Raw genomic sequence first — 19,362 nt, 5'->3', positions numbered from 1 at the left:
AACCACACAACCCTGAAGAGAGGGGAAAAAATTACAAAAAAAAGCAGACAAAATTCTGTGTGAGGAGATCAAATAAAAACTCCTCACAGTTGGAAGCAAAACAAAAGCAGTCAAAGGAATACATCACAATAAAAACCTACATACTGCATGATTAAATGGGGAAGTTAGGAAGCAAATCTGAGAAGTCAGCTTCAATGAGAACAGAAGACATTAGAATATATATTGTAGGTCAAAATAAACAGGAAATAGAACTTAACATGTTTGGGTAGCACCTTGCAAAGTTACTTAACTACATCAAAAGCAGGAAACCAACTAGAAAAACCAGTGGGGTCTCCTGCAGACCAAAATGAGAAAAGGACTGAGGATTGACAACACCAGTGTAGAGAAGCTCAGTGGAACACTATTCCCAGCATTTACCAGTGAAGCAACTGGGGAGACATTCACACCTATCTTCATAGTATATAGGTCAGAGGGATGAGGGAAATTTGAATTAAGGACAGGGGAAGCATTTGGCTGAACAGACAAGTCAGACATAGTTCAGTGTCAGGACAGTTCCAAACCTGACACTGAGGAACTGCTGGGCAACAGGTTGCCAATGTAATTCCAGAGCAGACTAAAGACTCTAAAGGGACTGACACTACAGAAAATCAAACACAATTTCCATCCCTGCAAAGCAGCAGCAGATCAGATCACTGAGCACAGACAACCAGTCTGCTGGAAAGAGTACACACAGCTTCTCTGAGAGAAAATCCTACCAAGGCCACAATACTTCTCCCCCATGCTGGTGCCAACTTATATATCCCTCTGAATTAGAGCACCCATCTGTTGGATCCATTGAGTTTCTGGGCTAAACACCAGATAGCCTTGTGGAAGCAATCCATCAGAACTATTTGGAAAAAAAAAAATCTACTTGTAAATGTAATCCTCAGCCACCCAAAATGGGCTCAAGACTTTCTGTGAAAGCCTGCACATGGTTCTGCTACATATTGCAGGCTCCTTCACTATCTTAAAATCACGATCCAAAGGTTTGCCTGTACATTGCAATGTTTGCAACTATGTACATGAAAGCACTGTGATGTACCCAGATGAACTCAACAAGGGAAAAAAAAAATCCCTGTTTAGTCTTTTATTGTAGCCTGTAAGCTTTGTTCTGATGACTGGGGAATTAGATGTAGGGCAGACAACTGGCAATGCTGTTAACAGCAGAATCACAAAAGGAAATCTGTTATGAGATTGCTTTTTCTTCCACAGCTTCTGGATGTACTTGCAGGTACCAACCTACCTGCTCAATGTGCCAAAAGCTGGGAAAAGTCACTGAAATGAGTCCACAAAAAAAAAAAATTCCTTTCACTGTAATCTTTAGCACTGCTGGGTACAGCAGTGGGCTTACAGTGTCAACCAGGAGAGCATTTACATTCTCAGAGCAGAAGACAAATCCAGATTAAAACAACTTGAGCTACAGTTCTTGTCAGCCTAAAATTAATACTGGCTGGTTGCAAGGGTCCCATCTTTCCCCAGACCACATAGGAAGATCCTACCCCTTAAGCCAGCTCTGGCATTTAGCATGCTGAAAGACTCAGCAAAAAAGTCTTAAAACTCAGCAAAAAAATGACCTAACAAAGAGCAGCAGAGTATCTGCTGCTGACTTATCAAGCAGAAACAGCACAGCCAGCATGATCAATGCAAGTAGTTCAAGGGAGGGTGTGGGGCACATGTATGAGGATGTTTTGTTTGCCCTGGACATGGAGTCTCATTCAAAGGCTGCATTTAACCCACATTACCTCCCCAAACCAGCAAACTTTAGTCAGAGCATTAATTATGCCTGCAGTAGTCCTGGTATGCGAGTGAAGTCAGATTGGGAAACTGCACTCCAGTTCTACAATGTCATTCCAGTGGCCTGCAGGACACAAATACACTGTATGAGATAGTCAGCTATTCAACACTAACATGACTAAAGAAAAATAAAATTCTGAAAGCTCAGAATTAATCTCAAAGACACTACAATGTTTTCACAATAAAGCTTAAACACTTCTTTCTAAAATTAAATACTCTCTCAAACACTGCATGAGATGGAAATAGTCTCTCATAACTATGTAGAGAAACCTTCCGTGAGATCCCTTCAAATGTCAAAGCTGAATTTTAAAAATCATCCTATCAGACTGAAAACTCTGGAAAACAACCAGAGTGCATTTTAATTTTGACGCATCAAAATCTGTGTGTTCATGTTTTGGTTTTGTTCACTAGGCATTTTTTGAAAGCAGAAAGCTAATGACATCTTCAAACTAACCTTGAAAATGACATTTCTAAAGCTAACACAAAATACAACTACACTGCACACCAGCAAAGTATATATAGAGACTTTCAAAATTAGTACTTGGAGTTCTCTGAAAATACTTTATCCTACAACTATGGCACAAAAATATGTGTAGTGTTTAATTGAATATAAATTTTCTAGTTTTGTTAAAAACAGGTATTTGGTATACTACCCAAAAGCCCCAAACCAACTCACCACCTATGAGCAGATCCCATAAAACAATGATTCAATCAGGAATTAGCTAAAATAAAACAGCTGCAGACCAAATCACTGATCTAAAGATGAGTATTATTTTGTTGTTATTAAATCTGTATATTGGCTAATCAGTGGAGTTTCTAAAGGTCAAACCACTGAAGATTTATCTTTACTCCAAAAAACCTAAACATTCAACCACCCTACTGCCTGTTTCTTTTTTTTGAACCAACACAGGTAAGAGTAGATAGCTTTTAAAGGTCTATGAAAAACACTATAAATCCCTTGAAAACACAGAGGTCCAAATTGTTCCTTTTTGGACTTGTCACTGCAATGATTCAAGGTGTCAGATCTCCAATTTTCACCTCTTCCAAGGCAGAATAATTCCACTATTGTAGCACCTTGCTCCCTGACCTCAGGCTGCAACCTCAGATCTGGCACCAATTTTTCTTTCAGTAACCTGGGAAAGGTGGGTCTACACTGTGATCAGCAAGGTTTACTGAAAACTAAAGCATGGATTTACACACTGGAGTTTGCTCAGACACAGCCACTGCACAGCACCCAGCTCACGAGGAGCACTGAGCTCTGTGCCAGATCACACATGAGGAGGTGCCAGGTTCCCCCTCACGGTGTGACGCCAGACTCCCTCTGACCATCGTTTCCAGCTTTAGCCCCACAGAGGCTGCCTCTCCCTCAACTGCATCCAAGCCTAAAACACAAGCAGCAGTGGGCATGCTTCAGCTGATGGGGGAAACCTAAACTGAGATGAGGAGGAATGTGGGATCTCAGCACCTCAGGACTGAGGTGCCGAGTCACCGAGACCACCCTTGGGGGGCTCGGGAGTCCTGGAATGTTGCCAGAAGTGTCTGGTGGCTGGACTTTGATCCTACACAGGAGACGACACCTGTATGAGGATAGGAGGGTTTCACCGGGGTGAATGGTGAAGGGATTAGTTAGTTAGAGAGTGAAACACAGGGTTTAGGATTTCTGTACAGGGGGGTTTAGAGAAGTAAGATGGAGGAATTGGGGCGTGTCCTGTCCTTCTTCTTCTTCTTCTTCTCCTTCTTCTCCTCCATCTTCTGTGGTGATGGTGGCACTTTGGGATTGGTCATTACTAAAAGTGCACTGGGCAATAAGGGTGAAAGGTATTGGGGAAAAATGATAAATATTGTACACGTAACTTTGGGTATAAAGATAGGTGACCGCCCGGAGGGGAGGGGAGTGTGCTCATGGCTGGCTGCTGAGCAGACCTCTGTCGGGCCGAAAGAAAATCTTTTAGATAAACAATTAATAAACACAGAGACCGAGAAAAGAACTGAAGCCTCTTCTGATCCTTTGAAGCGCGGGCTGCCCCAAGGCCACCCTGGGCCTTTCCAGGCCATCCAAACAGCCGAAAACCGGACAGAGGAACAGCAGGATGATCATATAAAACCACTGATAAATAGCCATGTTACCAGCTCCAGAAGCAATGATCACCTACTATACCACTTTATTGTTATCTTGGTTTAAAAAAAAAAAAAGCCACAAACAACCCACCAAATTGCAGCTTTGCTTTAAAAGTCCTTCACATATCACAGTTTCAAGTCCTTCAACTCGAGGTCTTCTGACATTTCAATGTAAATATGGAGGCCACAGCTTTCCCTGACACCTCAGGGTGAGCCTGTCTCTTCAGCTCCCTGTTATTCCCTTGCACAGAAACTGCTTCTACACTGCTCCATTTCCTTGTTGCCATGAAATGGTGTGCAAATAAAAATCCATTTTATTAGGTGGCTGAAGTCAAGCAGTAAAGTCTCCAGTATAACTACTCCAAAAAACATTACTGCTTAATATATACTTTGTTTGCCATTTGAATCCTTTCCTTGAGTTTTATTTTGGCAACCATTTTTATTAAGAGCAAAAGATACTGTGTTCAGAAAACCAATACCCCATTCCCTGTTCATGGGAACATGAACAATAGCAGAGTTATAGTTCAGTTCCAATTTAGTGAAAAATTATTTATACACATAACATTCTCCAAATTCATTACCTCCACAGAGCCCTGTTATTGACCAATGTTTGCTTCTATTCATCTCCACCTCAAGAAAGTAATAAATCTTACCCAAAACAAATGCAGGCTGGAAAGAAAGGTAAAAGTTTCTCTGTCAAAGCAAAACAATTTATTAGAGAACAACCCCCACTAAGTAAGTTAGTAATGGTGCTAGACCCAACCAGGTTAGAGAGCACCAACTTGGGCATCTCTGAACTCAGTGAAACAAGTAGCCTGCTCAAAAACAAGTTCTATCAGAAGCTGCCTAAAGACAGATCACCTAACAGTCCTCAGAGATTAAATAAACTTCATCTATCATCACTATTCTCCAAAATCAATCTTTCTTATACAAGAAAAGGCACAGTTTAAAACTGTGACTTATCCCCATATTCAGATACAGAACTCAATGGTGACAGCACTTAACTTCATGTCAGGAGTATCAGTGGATCATTACTAACTACCATGGCTGCACACAAGGACATAAACAACTTGGCAATGACTGCCAGAGTAAATTAAAATAAACAAGAGGAATTTTCAGGCAAGTAATAAAGACAAGATAATACTGAGAAGACCAGCTTTGCCATGTTATCTTAATAACATGAGACTTTCAATGGCAAAATTACTGTCTTCTTTCTTGAAAATTCCATCACCAGAAGATTTCTCAATGTAGAACATATTACCAAAGCAGAAACAGCCAAGGACCAGGATTAATGCATCTATCCGTCCCCCTCCATGGGGACCCATGAGAAGGTAAAATGCCACACTGATGCCTAAAGCCCAAGTCCACTCCAATGAACTCAGAAGGACCTTTTAAACTATCAAATCTAGGAAGCTTACTACTGAAGGCAATGTGTCACATATATCTTATCATAAAGTAATCAAGATCTATCTAAAGTATTTGGATTGCTTCCCTCCTGTAATCCTATTACGGGTTACAAGAATGCCACATTACTCCAGAAAGTGGAAATCTTACACACTAAATCCAAAATGAATTCACAGTCTTTTAATAACCTTTTGTTCTTCTAACAGTACTGGCATTTGGTTTAAAGAGTTAATTTGTGTCCCTTTGTCTTTTTCTTCCCATACACACATACATATGCACTCACAAAGACATATATATATATATATATATATATACACACATATGTATGTACAGAGCAGTATGTATACACACATATACATACAGACCTCCTCTCAATCAAATTTTGTACCTTTTAGTCATTGTTCTGATCCTCTAAAGCAGCCCAGCCCTTCTCATCTTCCTTTGAAAGCTCATTTCACACTTCCAAGCGCTCTGGCTGCCCTGCTTTGCAAACACAAGATGTCTTTCTCCTGAGAGCAGCAGAACCATAAACTTTTACAAGTAAGCTCTCAGCCACTCCCTTTAAAAACTGTATTTAATACTTTTCTATTCTTACTTATAATTACTCTTTAAAATAGCCACTTGCCACTTTATATATGTATCTATAGCATAATGAAAGCTAAGCAATCTGACAGTCCAGAAAACTATTAAGGAGAGAAAAAAACTCCTAACTTACAGAGGCAGTTTTTATGTACTCCTGAAGTACATGGCATTGTTCTAAAAAATACTGATTTTCATTCAATTTCTAACAGTATAGCCCCTGAAGTAATTCAACCATTCCTGCAAAACATTCTCATCTTCCTTCCAACTTCATCTCCATAAAACTTCATTTATAATCTACTCATTGCTAGTTGGGTGGGTGGGGTGTTAGGGAGAGCTACTGGTGAAAGACATCACTTCTGGCTCCCAATGTCCCAAACTACTAGTTCCTGAAGACTAGAAAAATATTTAGGGAAGTATCATTATACAGTCACTGCTTGTACTTCCTTGCCACCCTACCTTTTCTTTCTGCTCATCTCCACTTCCAACACTCAGTAAAATCAAGAGATCTTGTCTCTCTACACAACCATAACTCAGTGGCTCTAGCAGGGCATGGAATGTGTAACCATACCTTCCTCCTTCACAGCTCCAAAATGTCCATAAACAATGGTGTTCACACAACTTGAACAGAACACAAGATGCAGTATGATTTTCAGAAGGTCTTGTCTTCAGCTTGCATTAGCAGACTTAAAACTGTCTGAACTATTCTCAGGAAAGGATTCACTGAACAGTACCCTAAACTATGAAGGAGGATACTGCGACTATGAGAATCCCAAAAGAAAAAAACTATTCTGAAAAAAAAATCATTGCAAATTCTGTGGCTTATTTGAGAAGCAAGAATAGCCTTTAAAGGAGTCAAGCTAACATGAATACAACTGTGATTCATTTTAGATATAGCAGATTACAGTTTAAAAAAAGGAAAAGAAGGAAAAAAAGGAAAAAAAAAAAAAGTGCATGCCTCCAAGTTGCCAATTTAGGCAAAAATATCCTGAGCTGAGTCTGGAGTGCTTCTTGGCAGGATAATCCAGTCAAGGGTAAGAACAACTGCAATAACAGCCAATTTCTCTCTATACTAACTTGACAAAGAAAAGTAGGTTGAGGTGCCTTATTTTTTTTACATTAAGAACACAAGGTAGAATGATTGAAGACCTCATACAGGTTTGTCCACCATAATCACAAGGCCAAGAACAAAACACAACCCTTCCAAACACCACTGCAGTGATTCATCCTTAAGTCCCACTTGCCTGCTCTAATAACTTGGATACAGAGAAGTTGGACAGAACCTGCAACGCCCCAGAAACACTCAGAGGTCCAACAGCCAGTCAGTGTTTTTATGTAAGATTCTCTCTTCTTTTGACTTATCCAATCACTTGAAAACAAGAAGAGGTCTTACCAGTGGAACCATCTGAACATTACTGATCTCTCTGCAATGGCCTGTTCCAAGAAATTTCTGGCATCTCCAACCCTCTAAAATATAGTGCCAAGACATCAGAGACCACTCTGAATTGGCCTAGTTTTCCCCTCCAGAGCAATTTCCATTAAACATTATACATAAAATGACAACCAAGAAAGTGTATAATGTTTCTGTTGTCTAACTATTGGATGTATATCTGTCATCCATACATTTATATGACCACTGGTCAGAGAAAGAGTAATTAATATCTCACATTGTAGCAGTAGTGTGTTTGTCAAGTTCCTCTATCTTCATCTACCCTGTCTAGCTTAACTATTTCAGCTCAGAACAACCTCTTGCTGCTGAGCATCTCAACACATTTAAAAAAGAAAGCATATTTAAATTAGCAGGATGGCAAAGGGTAGTAGGTAGTCTTTCAGTAGGTTATTCCAAGACATTTACATTACATATGTGAAGGAACTTAACACCTTGGAATCATGCAAAAGGAAAAAAAGGGAAAAAAAAAAGAAGCAGCTGGCACCAAACAACCTGAAGCACGGATTTCATATTCTCCCAAAAAGAGGTCCTGCTGGAAGCTACTTTTTGCAGTGGCTCAAATCTTCTACCTTAAAAGCTCAAGCTGTCCAAGCACAGCAAACTGCAATAATTCAACCTTGAGGTGAAAAGAGACCACAGTGGTTAAACGTACACAGGAATACTTGTTTCACTTCAACCTTTTTCCTGTGAATTAAGAAAAAGGTAATTTGTGTTCCACTTATCCTTCTTTATAACACTTCATTTTTAATGCTTGGGTTTATCCAGTGTTCCTTCCCAATGAATAGCCCCAATCATATACTGTCTCAAATTTAATTTCTGTATTTTAGAGGAATTCAGGTACTATGGTGGGAAATATTCCATGCGAGATTTCTGCCGCCTGCCTCTTCTCTACCTGTTTATTTTTCAATTTTAGTTGAGCTGAATCAGAGCCAGAACCCTACTCCTATTTCTTAATGAACAGTGAGCCTTATTACTACAACTTTGCATTCTATCAGCATCTTAATTAGGGATCAGTTTTAATACTACATTACCATTTGGTTCTTCAGAGTTTGGATCACTGCTTGTAACACTGTACCAAAAGCACTTGCCTTCTACTGCTTGGCTGGCAGTTTTTAATTTGTGCAGTGGCTTGCTGGAGTTTTGCTCCCCCAATGCTTAGTAGATGCTTCAAGTGCAGTTAGTCACCTCCCTCCAGGCACTGCAGCACTCTTTGAAGAGGTTTCTTTCCTCACTGCACCTTGTCTGTGGGTTTTTCCACCATGTGCTCAGCCCCCAGCGTTCTCTCTGCAGAAACACTACTTAAGGTAAGATTGGTGCAGCACTTTCTTTGCCTACTTAATGTGGCAGTCAAATAAAGTACTGAAGACTGGAAAAATATGTTTTTTCTTCCTCCTAAAGGTCCTTACAAGGGACCTCTGCTTAGCACATCATCCTTCCTAAAAGTCAATCCTTCAGCAAGTTTATTTATACAGAAAAGAACAGCCTTGTAAACTTGCCATTCCCTGTCAGCTGAACTTACCCTTGTGCTCACTTACTGAGTAAGGAAAATAGTGTGGCACCCAATCCTTATATTCTTACAGTCACCTAGAAAAAGGGGCTGGAAGCAAACAGATTTACACAGGCCCACAGTGCTGTCCACCAGCGAGAATCACATGCTTTATTCTACCTTAATAACACAGCTAAAACTCATGAATTCTTGAGCTTCACCCATACAACTCTTATCTCTGTACAAAGCACCACATGGCAAACAGGGAAAGTGTTTTAACTTTCAGAAAAGAAAAAGTAGAAGCATTACTGATGCTAAAGATAAAAACTTATGACAAGGATCCTTCTCTTCCTCTCTCTTCTGTCTCAAACATGGCCCCCAGTACCATTCAGTAAATAAAGCAGCCTCCCAGATGCCAGAACCCATGGCTGCCAACAAAGCCTGGAGAGGAGACATCTCTGGTGGCAGAGGGACAAAAACTAAATTACAGGAGTATGTCTGTGGCACACATATTACAACCACTGCAGTCCAAGGTACAACTTTGCCAAAGGTGCCACAGAAAGAAACTAACAGAAAGAAAAGCATAAAGTGAGATTTTATATACCATTAAGGACTGTGAGAACTCCATCTTTGTAACACAAGAGTGCTCTGGGAAGACATACAGATCTTGATATGGCTGCTGTCCCAGTGACCTTGCTACAACTCCACGGAGCTGTTCTGCATTCCATAAGATGTCATTCTCATGAAATTAGCACTTTAATAACCCTGGCTGCAAGTACTTAGTGTGGCAAAGCAATATCCACATACTCACAACAAGCACTGCCTTCCAGGAAGTTATCAAAGCCCAGTCACACTACAAAAACTTCAGGCATATCCTGTAAGGCATGGACAGAGAGGTGCAGTCTGTCAGGGGACCACACAAAGGAAAAAAAAAAGATCTCAGCAAATATGTTTCTGACCAATGGGACAGGAAGGTGTGCCTTCAGAAATGAAGCTCTTTACATTGATTGCTTCAGCCAACACCCCAGTCATGAAAATGAAGGGCTTTTTAGAAGGTCATACAAGTAGTCCAGGAAAGATGCTGACTTGTTTATAGGGCTGGACTGATAAACTGCCCAGCTTTTGGTCAGTCAGCATACACCACAGTACTATCACACAGTGAGAAATGCAGCACTAGCACCAGCTCAACAGCCATATTCCATTTGAGAGCCACTGCACTCCCAGCATGCTTTGTTATCCAGGACATGTTTCTGAGAATTTGTCAATTAACCACAGCAGAACTGCCCCATCTTGTTATTTAAATGCAAACTTTGCAATGCTAAGCTGAGTACCAATCTTAATAACCCACTCCTTAGGAGCATAAACATCATAAAAAAAGTCAAGCATTTTCATAATGCTTTGCTAACGAGGGTCAGGGCCTGACTGGACTTGTTTTGGCCTCCAGCCTAGCAACAGTTTCTGTATTGGCCAAACTCTGGTGAGTCTACCATGATTTTCAAATAATTTACATACTTCCTGCCTTCCATGGAGACTCTTGCCACAAACTACCAGTATATGAAATATATCAAACAACTAGCACTTCTATTTGTGAAGACAATAATTTGATGCTACAGAAAACCTGCACTTAACTGTAAACAGTTACTTAATGCAAAAACAGATAGCTTAACATACTGAGCTTGCTCCATTAATTATGGCATGAGTTTTGAGAGAACAAAAAACTACAGACTACATTTCATTCATTAACAGGTCACAGTCTAGACCTGTAAACTAAGCAAAATGAGCTAGCCCAGGGTTCCTAACTTTGATTTCCTGGTATCTCTTAACTGTCAGCAACCAAAAAGTGTCAACATTCAATTTCTCTTGGTTTACTATTCAGTGCTAGATAACATTACTGTTATATTTAACTCACAACTGAAGAGAAGGCAGAACTGCATATTCTTTCAGCAGCTCCAAATAAAATACCTGCATTCCTAAATCATTAATGTTTCAACAATTTCTAGCAAAAAAATACTTAAGTTCGATGTGTGAAGTAAACAATCTAGATACAAAAATACATTTTTCTGACAGTTAGAGAGTTTAAATGTCAAAAACAACGTTAAAATTTGAATTTCCATGAAAATCTTCAGCAGGAACACAAAGCACCGAATTGAATAAAGAAAATATGACAAACAATAGGAACGTAACTAAAGCAAAGGAGGCAATAAAAATGAATGACCAGACTGATGGCACAAGGAGAGGTTGTTCCTGACTCCTCTTCACCCTACAAAGAGTATGAGAACAATTAACTTCCACAGAACTAGTACTGCAGAGAATCAGAGCACTTAGAATGACTTTGTGGTGACTGCTTTTAGCTAAAGAAACAAAACCAGGGTCTATCCTTAAGACTGCCAATGATTTGATTTCCTGTATTAATAGAAACTACCTCATCTGCATGTAAGAACAGCTCACTAAAGTGACCTTATGAAGGAAAACGTCCTCAAATTACAGATAACCTAATTTGGAGTTTATCATAGCATTATTTTCCCAGTTCTCCAATCATATCAGAGGATGAACCGACTGGCAAAGGCAACTTCTTTTTGAAGCCATGCAACCTTATCCCTTCTGCCCCTCTGCTGCACCAAGATGCATTCACCAGATCTGCTTTCAAATATGCTGGGAATTCCCTGCTGAGCGCTGCCAACGCCAGCCAAAATACACATTCCCTACTGTACTATATTTTCAAAGCATCTACCACAGAATGCCACTCTGAAAGAACTTCTACTTCATGTTCCAATATTTAACCTTCAACAGCAAAGACCAGTACACCCTATGAATTCAGAAGAAAATACTGAACCTTATACAAATCCACATGACATGCACACGAAAACCAGAATGAAGTCAGACAGACACACAGACGTGAAAGAACACTTCCCTGTGTGTTTCCTTGTTGATCTTTGGCCATGACCAAACAATCATTATAGCTGTTGTGTACTATTGGAATGTAACATTAAATATAAATTATTACTGAGTCTGCCACAAAACAGTGTAAGTCTCCACTGCCATACAACCAAGTCCTGCAGAGAAACAACAAAATTTCATATTCCTGGCATCAAGAGCAGTAATGACAATAGATACAGCTCAGCTCTGTGTAGGGATTGCAGAGAAAGAACACTGCTGGGTTTTTTAAGACAACATGAAATTCTACTTTTCCAGACAAAGTTTCAAAGAAAAGCTTGTAAAGAAGCAGACACCAAAGCAAGCAAGGAGTTAAGTGCAAGGTTCCAACATTACAGTAAGTTGTAGAGACTAAAGCTGGAGGTCAGGCTGCAGCCAAGAAACAAGAAATTGAGAAAAGCATGAAATCCTATCAACTGCAAGCCGTAACATTTTTATTCACATGTATGTGTGCATATGTACACACCTACAGACAAGTCTCACCTCTCTTCAATGCCTTACTAGAAAGCACTGGACAGCAAACACTGCAAGAAAATCAGCTTTGGGGCTGTACTTGAAGATGTTTAGCTATTTCAATCTAAATTACCAGCAATCCTCCACCATTACCAACACTTTACCAAGACACAGCAACTAAGGAGAAGTCCTGAATTCCAGTAACCCTGGAACTGTCTCTTTACAAGTTGTACTCATTTGAGTAGAATCACAACCTAAAGTCTTTGAGTGAGAAAACTAATGGGCACAAGACTAGCTAACTGTGTATTTCTAACTGCATTGAATTGCAATGTTTCCAAACTTCACTAACAAAATATTAAGGCAGTGTAGTAGTGCTATCCCATACCCTTTCAGATTACGTAATTTAACAAATCTTAGACTTGAAAACACAATGAAATACTAAAATCAGGCACATCAACATGGCTGCACCTCTGTCCTGTAGCCAGACAGCTGCTGCAAAATACCACAAGTCATCAATGAAGAAAGGAACAGATAAATTTCTGAGCTGTCTTCAGCTCCAAATTGGCTATCACCTGGACAATATTTTAATCCAGAGGTCATCAACCACAGAAGATGGTCAAGCCATAGAGATTATTCCTAGCAAAGAGTGTGGTAGCCAGCAACTTCTCCTCATGCACACAGGGCTGTCAGCTTCCCCAGAGGCTCAGAACCACCACAGGTACAGAGCTCAGCTACAGGAACCACCCACTGCCTCCAGCACAGACCTCTGAGATGAGGAAGATGTGAGCCAGTCTTCATCTGGGCATTTGAATACAACTTCCAAAGAGCTCTTCAGACAGGTGGGAAGCAGGGCACAGGCCCCAGCTCCCATTCCAGGTGCAAACTTGTGCTCTTGGTTACCAAGTACCAGATGTCAGGGGCAGAACAGATGATTCCCCTTACACATTGTGTCAAGTACAGGTGGGCACCACTAAAATAATCCTGCTCACTAGCCAAAACCTTCAAGAAGAGACTACAAAAAGCAAACAACTGACAAAAAAGTTAACCTGATGGACTGCCAGACAATGTCTTCTCCACAAAGATGTTGATATTAAAATTAAGTAGGCAAGATGAAGAGCTTGAAGGAGACACTGTGCAGGACAAAAACTCAGAAAGATTATTTCTGTGTGCCAAGGGAAATCATTACAGGCACCAGAGATGTGAGATTCTAAGAAGAAAGTCCTCCTCACTCCCCACAGCACAGCTTCAACTGAACTCCTCTTCACACACTTACCCTCCCTCTCTTGTCACAACCTTCTTGCACTTCCACTCAAACATTTTCCTACTAGAAGGAAAACAGCAGTGAGCAGGAGTGTAAACCTGGAGCCCCTTCACACTGGTAGACACTTCCTTTCCACTTTCACAACAGAAGGCAGGACATGGTATTGTTTCCACTAATCATAATGGCCCATCTTGTGTATTGCACAAGACCAAACCAGAAAAGCAAAAGGGATAGAAGTTACTTGTCAGAAAGGTAAAAAAGGCTACTCAGTTTTCATTCTCCATAAATGAGTGGGTTAAAATGCTTTTACAATTCTTCCTGCTTTCCCTTACAATTCATTTCTATAGACAAGTTCGGTGTTCTGTAGTTTTACTCATGAAACTGAATCTCAAAATCAGCGTCTAAACAACACTTTGCCCTAGAGACAATTTTGTCTGGGTCAGCAATTTTCAAATTTTGTATCAGTGTTCACACTGCCAGGGTAATTTCTACATGCCTTCTGAACCTGTAGTGTGAGAGCCATCACATTGGTGGAAGCAAGGCACAGGCCCTGCAGGACACACCCAGTGAAGAAGGGCAAGGGTGGCTTAGAGTGCAACCAAAAGTGAAGTGAAATAAAGGTATGAGAAAGTTCTTCAATTAAGAGAGACAGAATAAAATGTTAACAGATCCATGGAGGCCACAAGAGGAGAGGAAGTTATGGCTGAAAGAACTTGCTCAGCCTATTCTCAACAAAACACTGCTGGAGATATTCAATGTCTTCCAGCTATCTTCTTTTAACTCCATGAGTCACCACCCCCTCCAACCCAACACCTCCCCAGCAATACCCTCCACACCCTATTCTCTGTGCTTTAGGAACTCCAGAGATAGGAAAATGCCAACTGTTTCATCCATGTATGGGCTGCCCTGGAGTTCAAAACCCACACCCTTTCAAAACAAGCTTTTCAACTCATTCCTACTGCCTTGAATTTGCTGCCCTGATGCTGTCCTCATCTTGGCATCAGAAAAAATCCAGAGGTGTCACAAGCAGGATTTGTTCTAAAGACAACATGCCAGAACCCCTTGTCCAAGTGATTCAGCCACCTGCTTTTCTTTGATCATGCCCAGTTTCATTGTTCAAAGACCTGCAAGGAATATGAGTCATGTTTGTGTGAGGATACCTGCTCCCAGGTCTTTCATCCTCCCTGTAATTAACATCCCTTTAAAAAATAACTCTATCATTTACATACAAACCCTTATTTTAGGCCACTGCTCTTTGACCACATATTTCAGTCCATAGACAAAACCTCCAAATGAACTTGAGGCAGAAAGCTGCAATACCCATTCACTGAAAAACACCAGCTCTCATTCAGGATTTTTTTGCTGTACAGGATGGAGCCCAGCTTCAAAGCCAACATCTAATCTTTGTGAGTTACCCAGTTATCACTAAGACTGCCTGCAAAATCTTGTGAATGCTAGAAATCATGCTGCCTCTGAACACTTAGCAAGAGCAATTTATTCACCGACCTATAATTTTATGTGTAATACTGAACAACTTTTTCAAACTTGCATCCCCAACTGCACAAACATAATCAGCTCACGAGGCTGCTGAAAGCAGCAGTTCTGCCATCTGTCTGCTTATTCCCACCTCACAATTGTGCAGGCACAAACGTTTGTGAAGCCATGCAATGATCCACAGAGAACCAAACTCTGCAACCAACTGGGGAAAAATATAAAATTATTGTTAGATCATTTCCTGATCTATACAACCATGCATGCTGGCACAAGCATGGGAATAATCAGAAATTACAGTACTAATTTTAATGACAGCGCCACTTTCTGAAGTCTAAAATTTCAAAAGTTGATGCAGCAACTTTTCACCAGGTCTAGCAACTAAATCTGAAGAACACATATGAATTTCAGAAAAATTCAAATAATTTTACTTAATTTGCAATTGTGTTGTTGTTAAAGTAAGAAGCAGGAGGAAAAAATTAAATTGATTTACTGCTTACTAAGAGGAATCAAGAGCTTACTGGAAAACATTTTAGTGCTGAAATCTTCACCCCTGCCTCAGTTTCCTCCGGTAATAAAACAGACAGCAGAACTAACCTGTTCAAGAAATCATCTACAACACAGATAAAAAACCATAACACCAATGTCATATTGTTACAGAGACAGACAAAATTCAACTCTCTTACAGCAATGAAAAAGTGAAACAGCACAAAGCTGATGTTGCAACCTATAGTGGTCTGGGATGGAGAACAGACACAGGACAATGCACAGCAAAATGGCTACTGAGAGCAGCAGTTGCTGAACAGTTGGTATCTACAAAAGGACAGACATGGATTTGCAAAAGACCTGGGTAAAGAAACTCACAGTGGAGTCTCCCTGCCCTCCTTTCATTATTGGTACTCTGATGAAATCACATAGGAGTTATGAAGAGCATATAGGGAAGACTTGCTGGGGTGGCAGGTTAAGTAGGAATCCACAGAGCTGGGTTGTCATGACAGCAGCTGAAAGTATGCAAGAGATGTATAGATCCTGGGTGTTAGAACAGCAAGGACTACAAATAAGATTATCAATACATTTTTAAACACCAAGAAGCATACACTACATCTCATTAATGAAACACAGACTGCACAATAACTGTTTGCACTGGTGAAGGTGCACGAGGGTCCAGGACATACACAGAAAATCTGTACTCATTAAGTACTGAAAAAGCACAGGTTCTCACAAACTTGATAGTCATGCTATACATAATAGGAAAAAAGTGACATGCAGTCTGGTGGACCAACACAGTCGAGTCTCAGCTAGAGCTTGGAAATTCACCACATGAGCTCCGTTCCATTTAAAAGCAAAGTAAAACAGCGGAAACTCAATTTCAACAACCCCTTACGTTAACTCTGCAATCAAACGGACTTGGATCATGCAGCAACTCGGTAACTCATCCCCGCTGAGAGGAAGGAACTTCCTGTCAGAGAGAAGTTACTCCCTGAAGTGTCTGAGCTTATCTGCAGCAGCATGCCCGGCTCCCCAGCACAGGCAGGCTGCAGGTGCTGACATGCTGGGCAAGACGGTCCTGGCAGGTCACTTCTGAAGGCAGTGTGGCACAGGGTTCAAGACAAACACTGAACAAGAGTGGCCAGGGATGGGAATAAAACAGGCCCTTGTTGGACACTCTTGCAAGGAAGCTTGGGAGGCAGAGGGAGGATGGGAGTAACAGGTGTTTATGTGATCTGTTCAAAACTCTGGGAATTTGATGTGGTGGATTACTCAGGGACTCGGGATGTCTAACACTGGGTGATCTTCACGAGTCATTACAAAGCAAGGACTCTGAACGGTATGAGACCAAAGTAGCGTTACAAGTGCCTGGCACGGGGAATGTACAGGTACACCAGTGTTCACAAATCCAGGACTCGCACACAGGGCTCTTACACTGGGTACTCACCATCCAGCACTGGTGAAGGAGAGGCCCGCCCTCATGCCGAACACACGGACAGCGAGAGGCTGCCTAGTGGAGGGGTCCCAGTAAGGACAACTGGTGAAACTGAGCGAGGAGGGAGCTACTCGAGGGCTGCTGAACACAGCCCACGAGCGGGGAGAGGGCACTGCCCACGGAGCCTGCCACAAAGGCGGCCGCTCGGAGCAGGGCGCTGCCAGAGGTGTGAGGGATCACGGGGGAGATGTCACCAACGAGCCCCGGGAGCGACGGGCCGAGAGGGGCCGGGGAGGAGTCACGGAGCCGGCGGGCAGCGCGGCGCTCCCCGGGGCGAGCCCGGCGCGGGAGGGCAGCGCGGCTCCCGGGGAGCGGGGGCGCCCGCGGGCCGGGCCCGGGGACAGGCGTGGGGCCAGGCGAGGACAGCGGCCGGGCGGCGGCAGCGGGGAAGGTGCCGGGCGGGAGGCGGGAGCCGGCGGGGAGGGAGTGAGGGAGGGCGCCCGGCCGGGGGGGAGCCGGGCGGGACGGGCGCGCACGAGGCGCCCACGCGGGCGGTCGCGCCGATACTCACTATGGGTCGTTGGTGAAGCGGGGGCTCCGCGGGGGCTGGTATCCGTACAGGTGACAGTAAAGCACATCGAAGCAGAAGCAGCACATCTCGGCCGACACCACCATCTTCCTGCAGCCGGGCCCGCCGGAGCCGGGGGAGGCGAGCAGCGAGGAGGCCGGCGGGGAGAGGCCGGCGGGGCCCCCGCCGCAGCTGGGCGGCAGCGGCGGGGACAGGGCGCAGCCGGCGGCGCCCCCCGCCAGCCCCCCGATGCCGTTCAGGCGGGGGCCGCCCGGCGGGGGCAGCGCCCCCGGCTCGCCCCCCGCCGCCGCCGCCCCGCCGCAGTGGGAGCCGCCGCCGCCGCCACCCGGGCCGCCCGAGCCCGAGGGAGGGGAGCTGGAGAGTTTCTGCTTCTTCACCCCGCAGCAACCCGCCGCCATCTTGGAGCCGTCTCCCCCCACGCAGCGCTTCCGACCCATGGCGGGGGGGCCGGCCGGCCGGCCGGGGGACGTGCGGCGGCCCGCTCCGCCTCCTGCCGCGCCCGCTTCGCCTGCACGGGGAGGGGGCGGGAGAGGGGAGGATGAATGAGGAGCGGGAGGGAGAGGAGGATCGGCGGGGGAGAGGAAGGAGAGACAGAGAGAGCTGCGTTAGAGCGACCCGGTGAGCGGCCCCGGCGGCCAGGGCCGGGCCTGAGGGGGCAGCGCGGCCCGCAGGTGTGGCGGCCTTTCCCCTCCCCTCCACACGCCAAGCCGCCCCTCTCGCCTTCCCCCCGCGCTTTATCTCCTCCTTCTGCCAGAGAAGTGGAGCAACTCCACCTCGCGTGCTAAAAAAAAAGAAATAAAAAAATAAAATAAACCCACAAACCCGAGCTCTGCAGGCGCCGCACGGCAGGAGCAAAGCCCTTGAGATGGTTAAAAACACCCCGCTAAATAATTCAAGTGACCTGAAATGCCTTTCTCTGGGGAAGAGAAGGGGAGGGCTGTGTTGGAGCCGCCAGGCTGGGAGCCTGGAGAGAGTGCTTGGATGCCGCTATTAAGCATGCAATCGTGATGGCTAAAAGCCACGGGCTTTATATGTATATAAATAAAAAATATATCTTTTTTTAATTACAGCTTTGGCAATTCCCAGCCAGTAAATAGCAGCTCGGAGCGTAGGCCCGCAGCTGCAGAGCCAGCAGCCATGACCCGGTGAGACCACGGCGCTGGGTGCGGGCAGCCCGGCAGGGACCTCTAGGGAAGGGAAGTCCAGAGGAAAAAGGATGTGAGTTCTGCTGTTCTCCAGAAACCAAAAATTAAGCTTATTAAGGAGAGGAAATGTGTTTTATATTACTGTTTTACATTAGCCTCACATGTAGATATCTCTGAATGGAGAGACTTGCAAGCAGCCACAAAGTACTTAAAAATCTCTAAGTATATTTAGAAAATAACACCTCACCCGTCAGTGTTATGCAGCCATCTCTGGCATGGGATGTAACAGCTGTTTAACAGACTAGCAACACTACAGTATCAAGGAAGACAAGGGGGTGAGGGCTGCCACACAGAGTTAAAATAATATCACAAGTTTACAGAGACAGCCGTTACAGAAGCTGAAATGAAATATACAGAAAGATTTCAGTTTCAAACTACTTGGAGACTCAGTTTTACATTTCTTGATGGAAATGGTTTCTCCAGCATCCTCATATTAATTTTTGCAGCATCTTAAATTATGTTTCTGAAATTACTAGATCTCCTATACTAATGGGTTAAAAGGCCCTTTGGAGGTTTCTGTCCAAATACTGGGTAAACTCCTCTTGCTTTGACTGCGATTCATAGCCTGAAGTAAAACAGCTGCAGGGAATAATAGCAAACAGAAAGGAGAATTAGATGGTGTGAAGCAGTCTTTT

At 43.3% G+C, this 19,362-nt stretch overlaps 1 protein-coding gene and 1 long non-coding RNA gene across 4 annotated transcripts in view; one reads left to right on the top strand and one right to left on the bottom strand.

Moving 5' to 3' along the window:
* The window catches only part of AMMECR1 (AMMECR nuclear protein 1), a 97,482-nt gene that overhangs the window by 54,828 nt on the left and 23,292 nt on the right, over nucleotides 1-19,362 (bottom strand). Inside the window, exon 2 of one of the 3 annotated variants that reach the window (XM_064713304.1) lies at nucleotides 17,505-18,030. In XM_064713304.1, the coding sequence (XP_064569374.1) occupies nucleotides 17,505-18,030 (526 nt within the window). Of the gene's footprint in view, nucleotides 1-17,504; nucleotides 18,183-19,362 lie in introns of those variants that run through there. The other 2 variants (XM_064713306.1, XM_064713305.1) reach the window with 2 other exon arrangements.
* LOC135447980 (uncharacterized) overlaps nucleotides 18,616-19,362 on the top strand; it is a 44,317-nt gene continuing 43,570 nt past the window's right edge. The window contains exon 1 of the long non-coding RNA XR_010440365.1: nucleotides 18,616-18,740. This is a non-coding gene — a long non-coding RNA (uncharacterized LOC135447980). The remainder of the gene's footprint in view (nucleotides 18,741-19,362) is intronic.

The sequence above is a fragment of the Zonotrichia leucophrys genome, chromosome 4A (assembly GCF_028769735.1).
Source record: "Zonotrichia leucophrys gambelii isolate GWCS_2022_RI chromosome 4A, RI_Zleu_2.0, whole genome shotgun sequence".
In the NCBI taxonomy this organism is placed as follows: Eukaryota; Metazoa; Chordata; class Aves; order Passeriformes; family Passerellidae; genus Zonotrichia; species Zonotrichia leucophrys.
The sequence above is the reverse complement of the archived record's forward strand: the minus strand, read 5'-3'. Positions and strand labels throughout refer to the sequence as shown.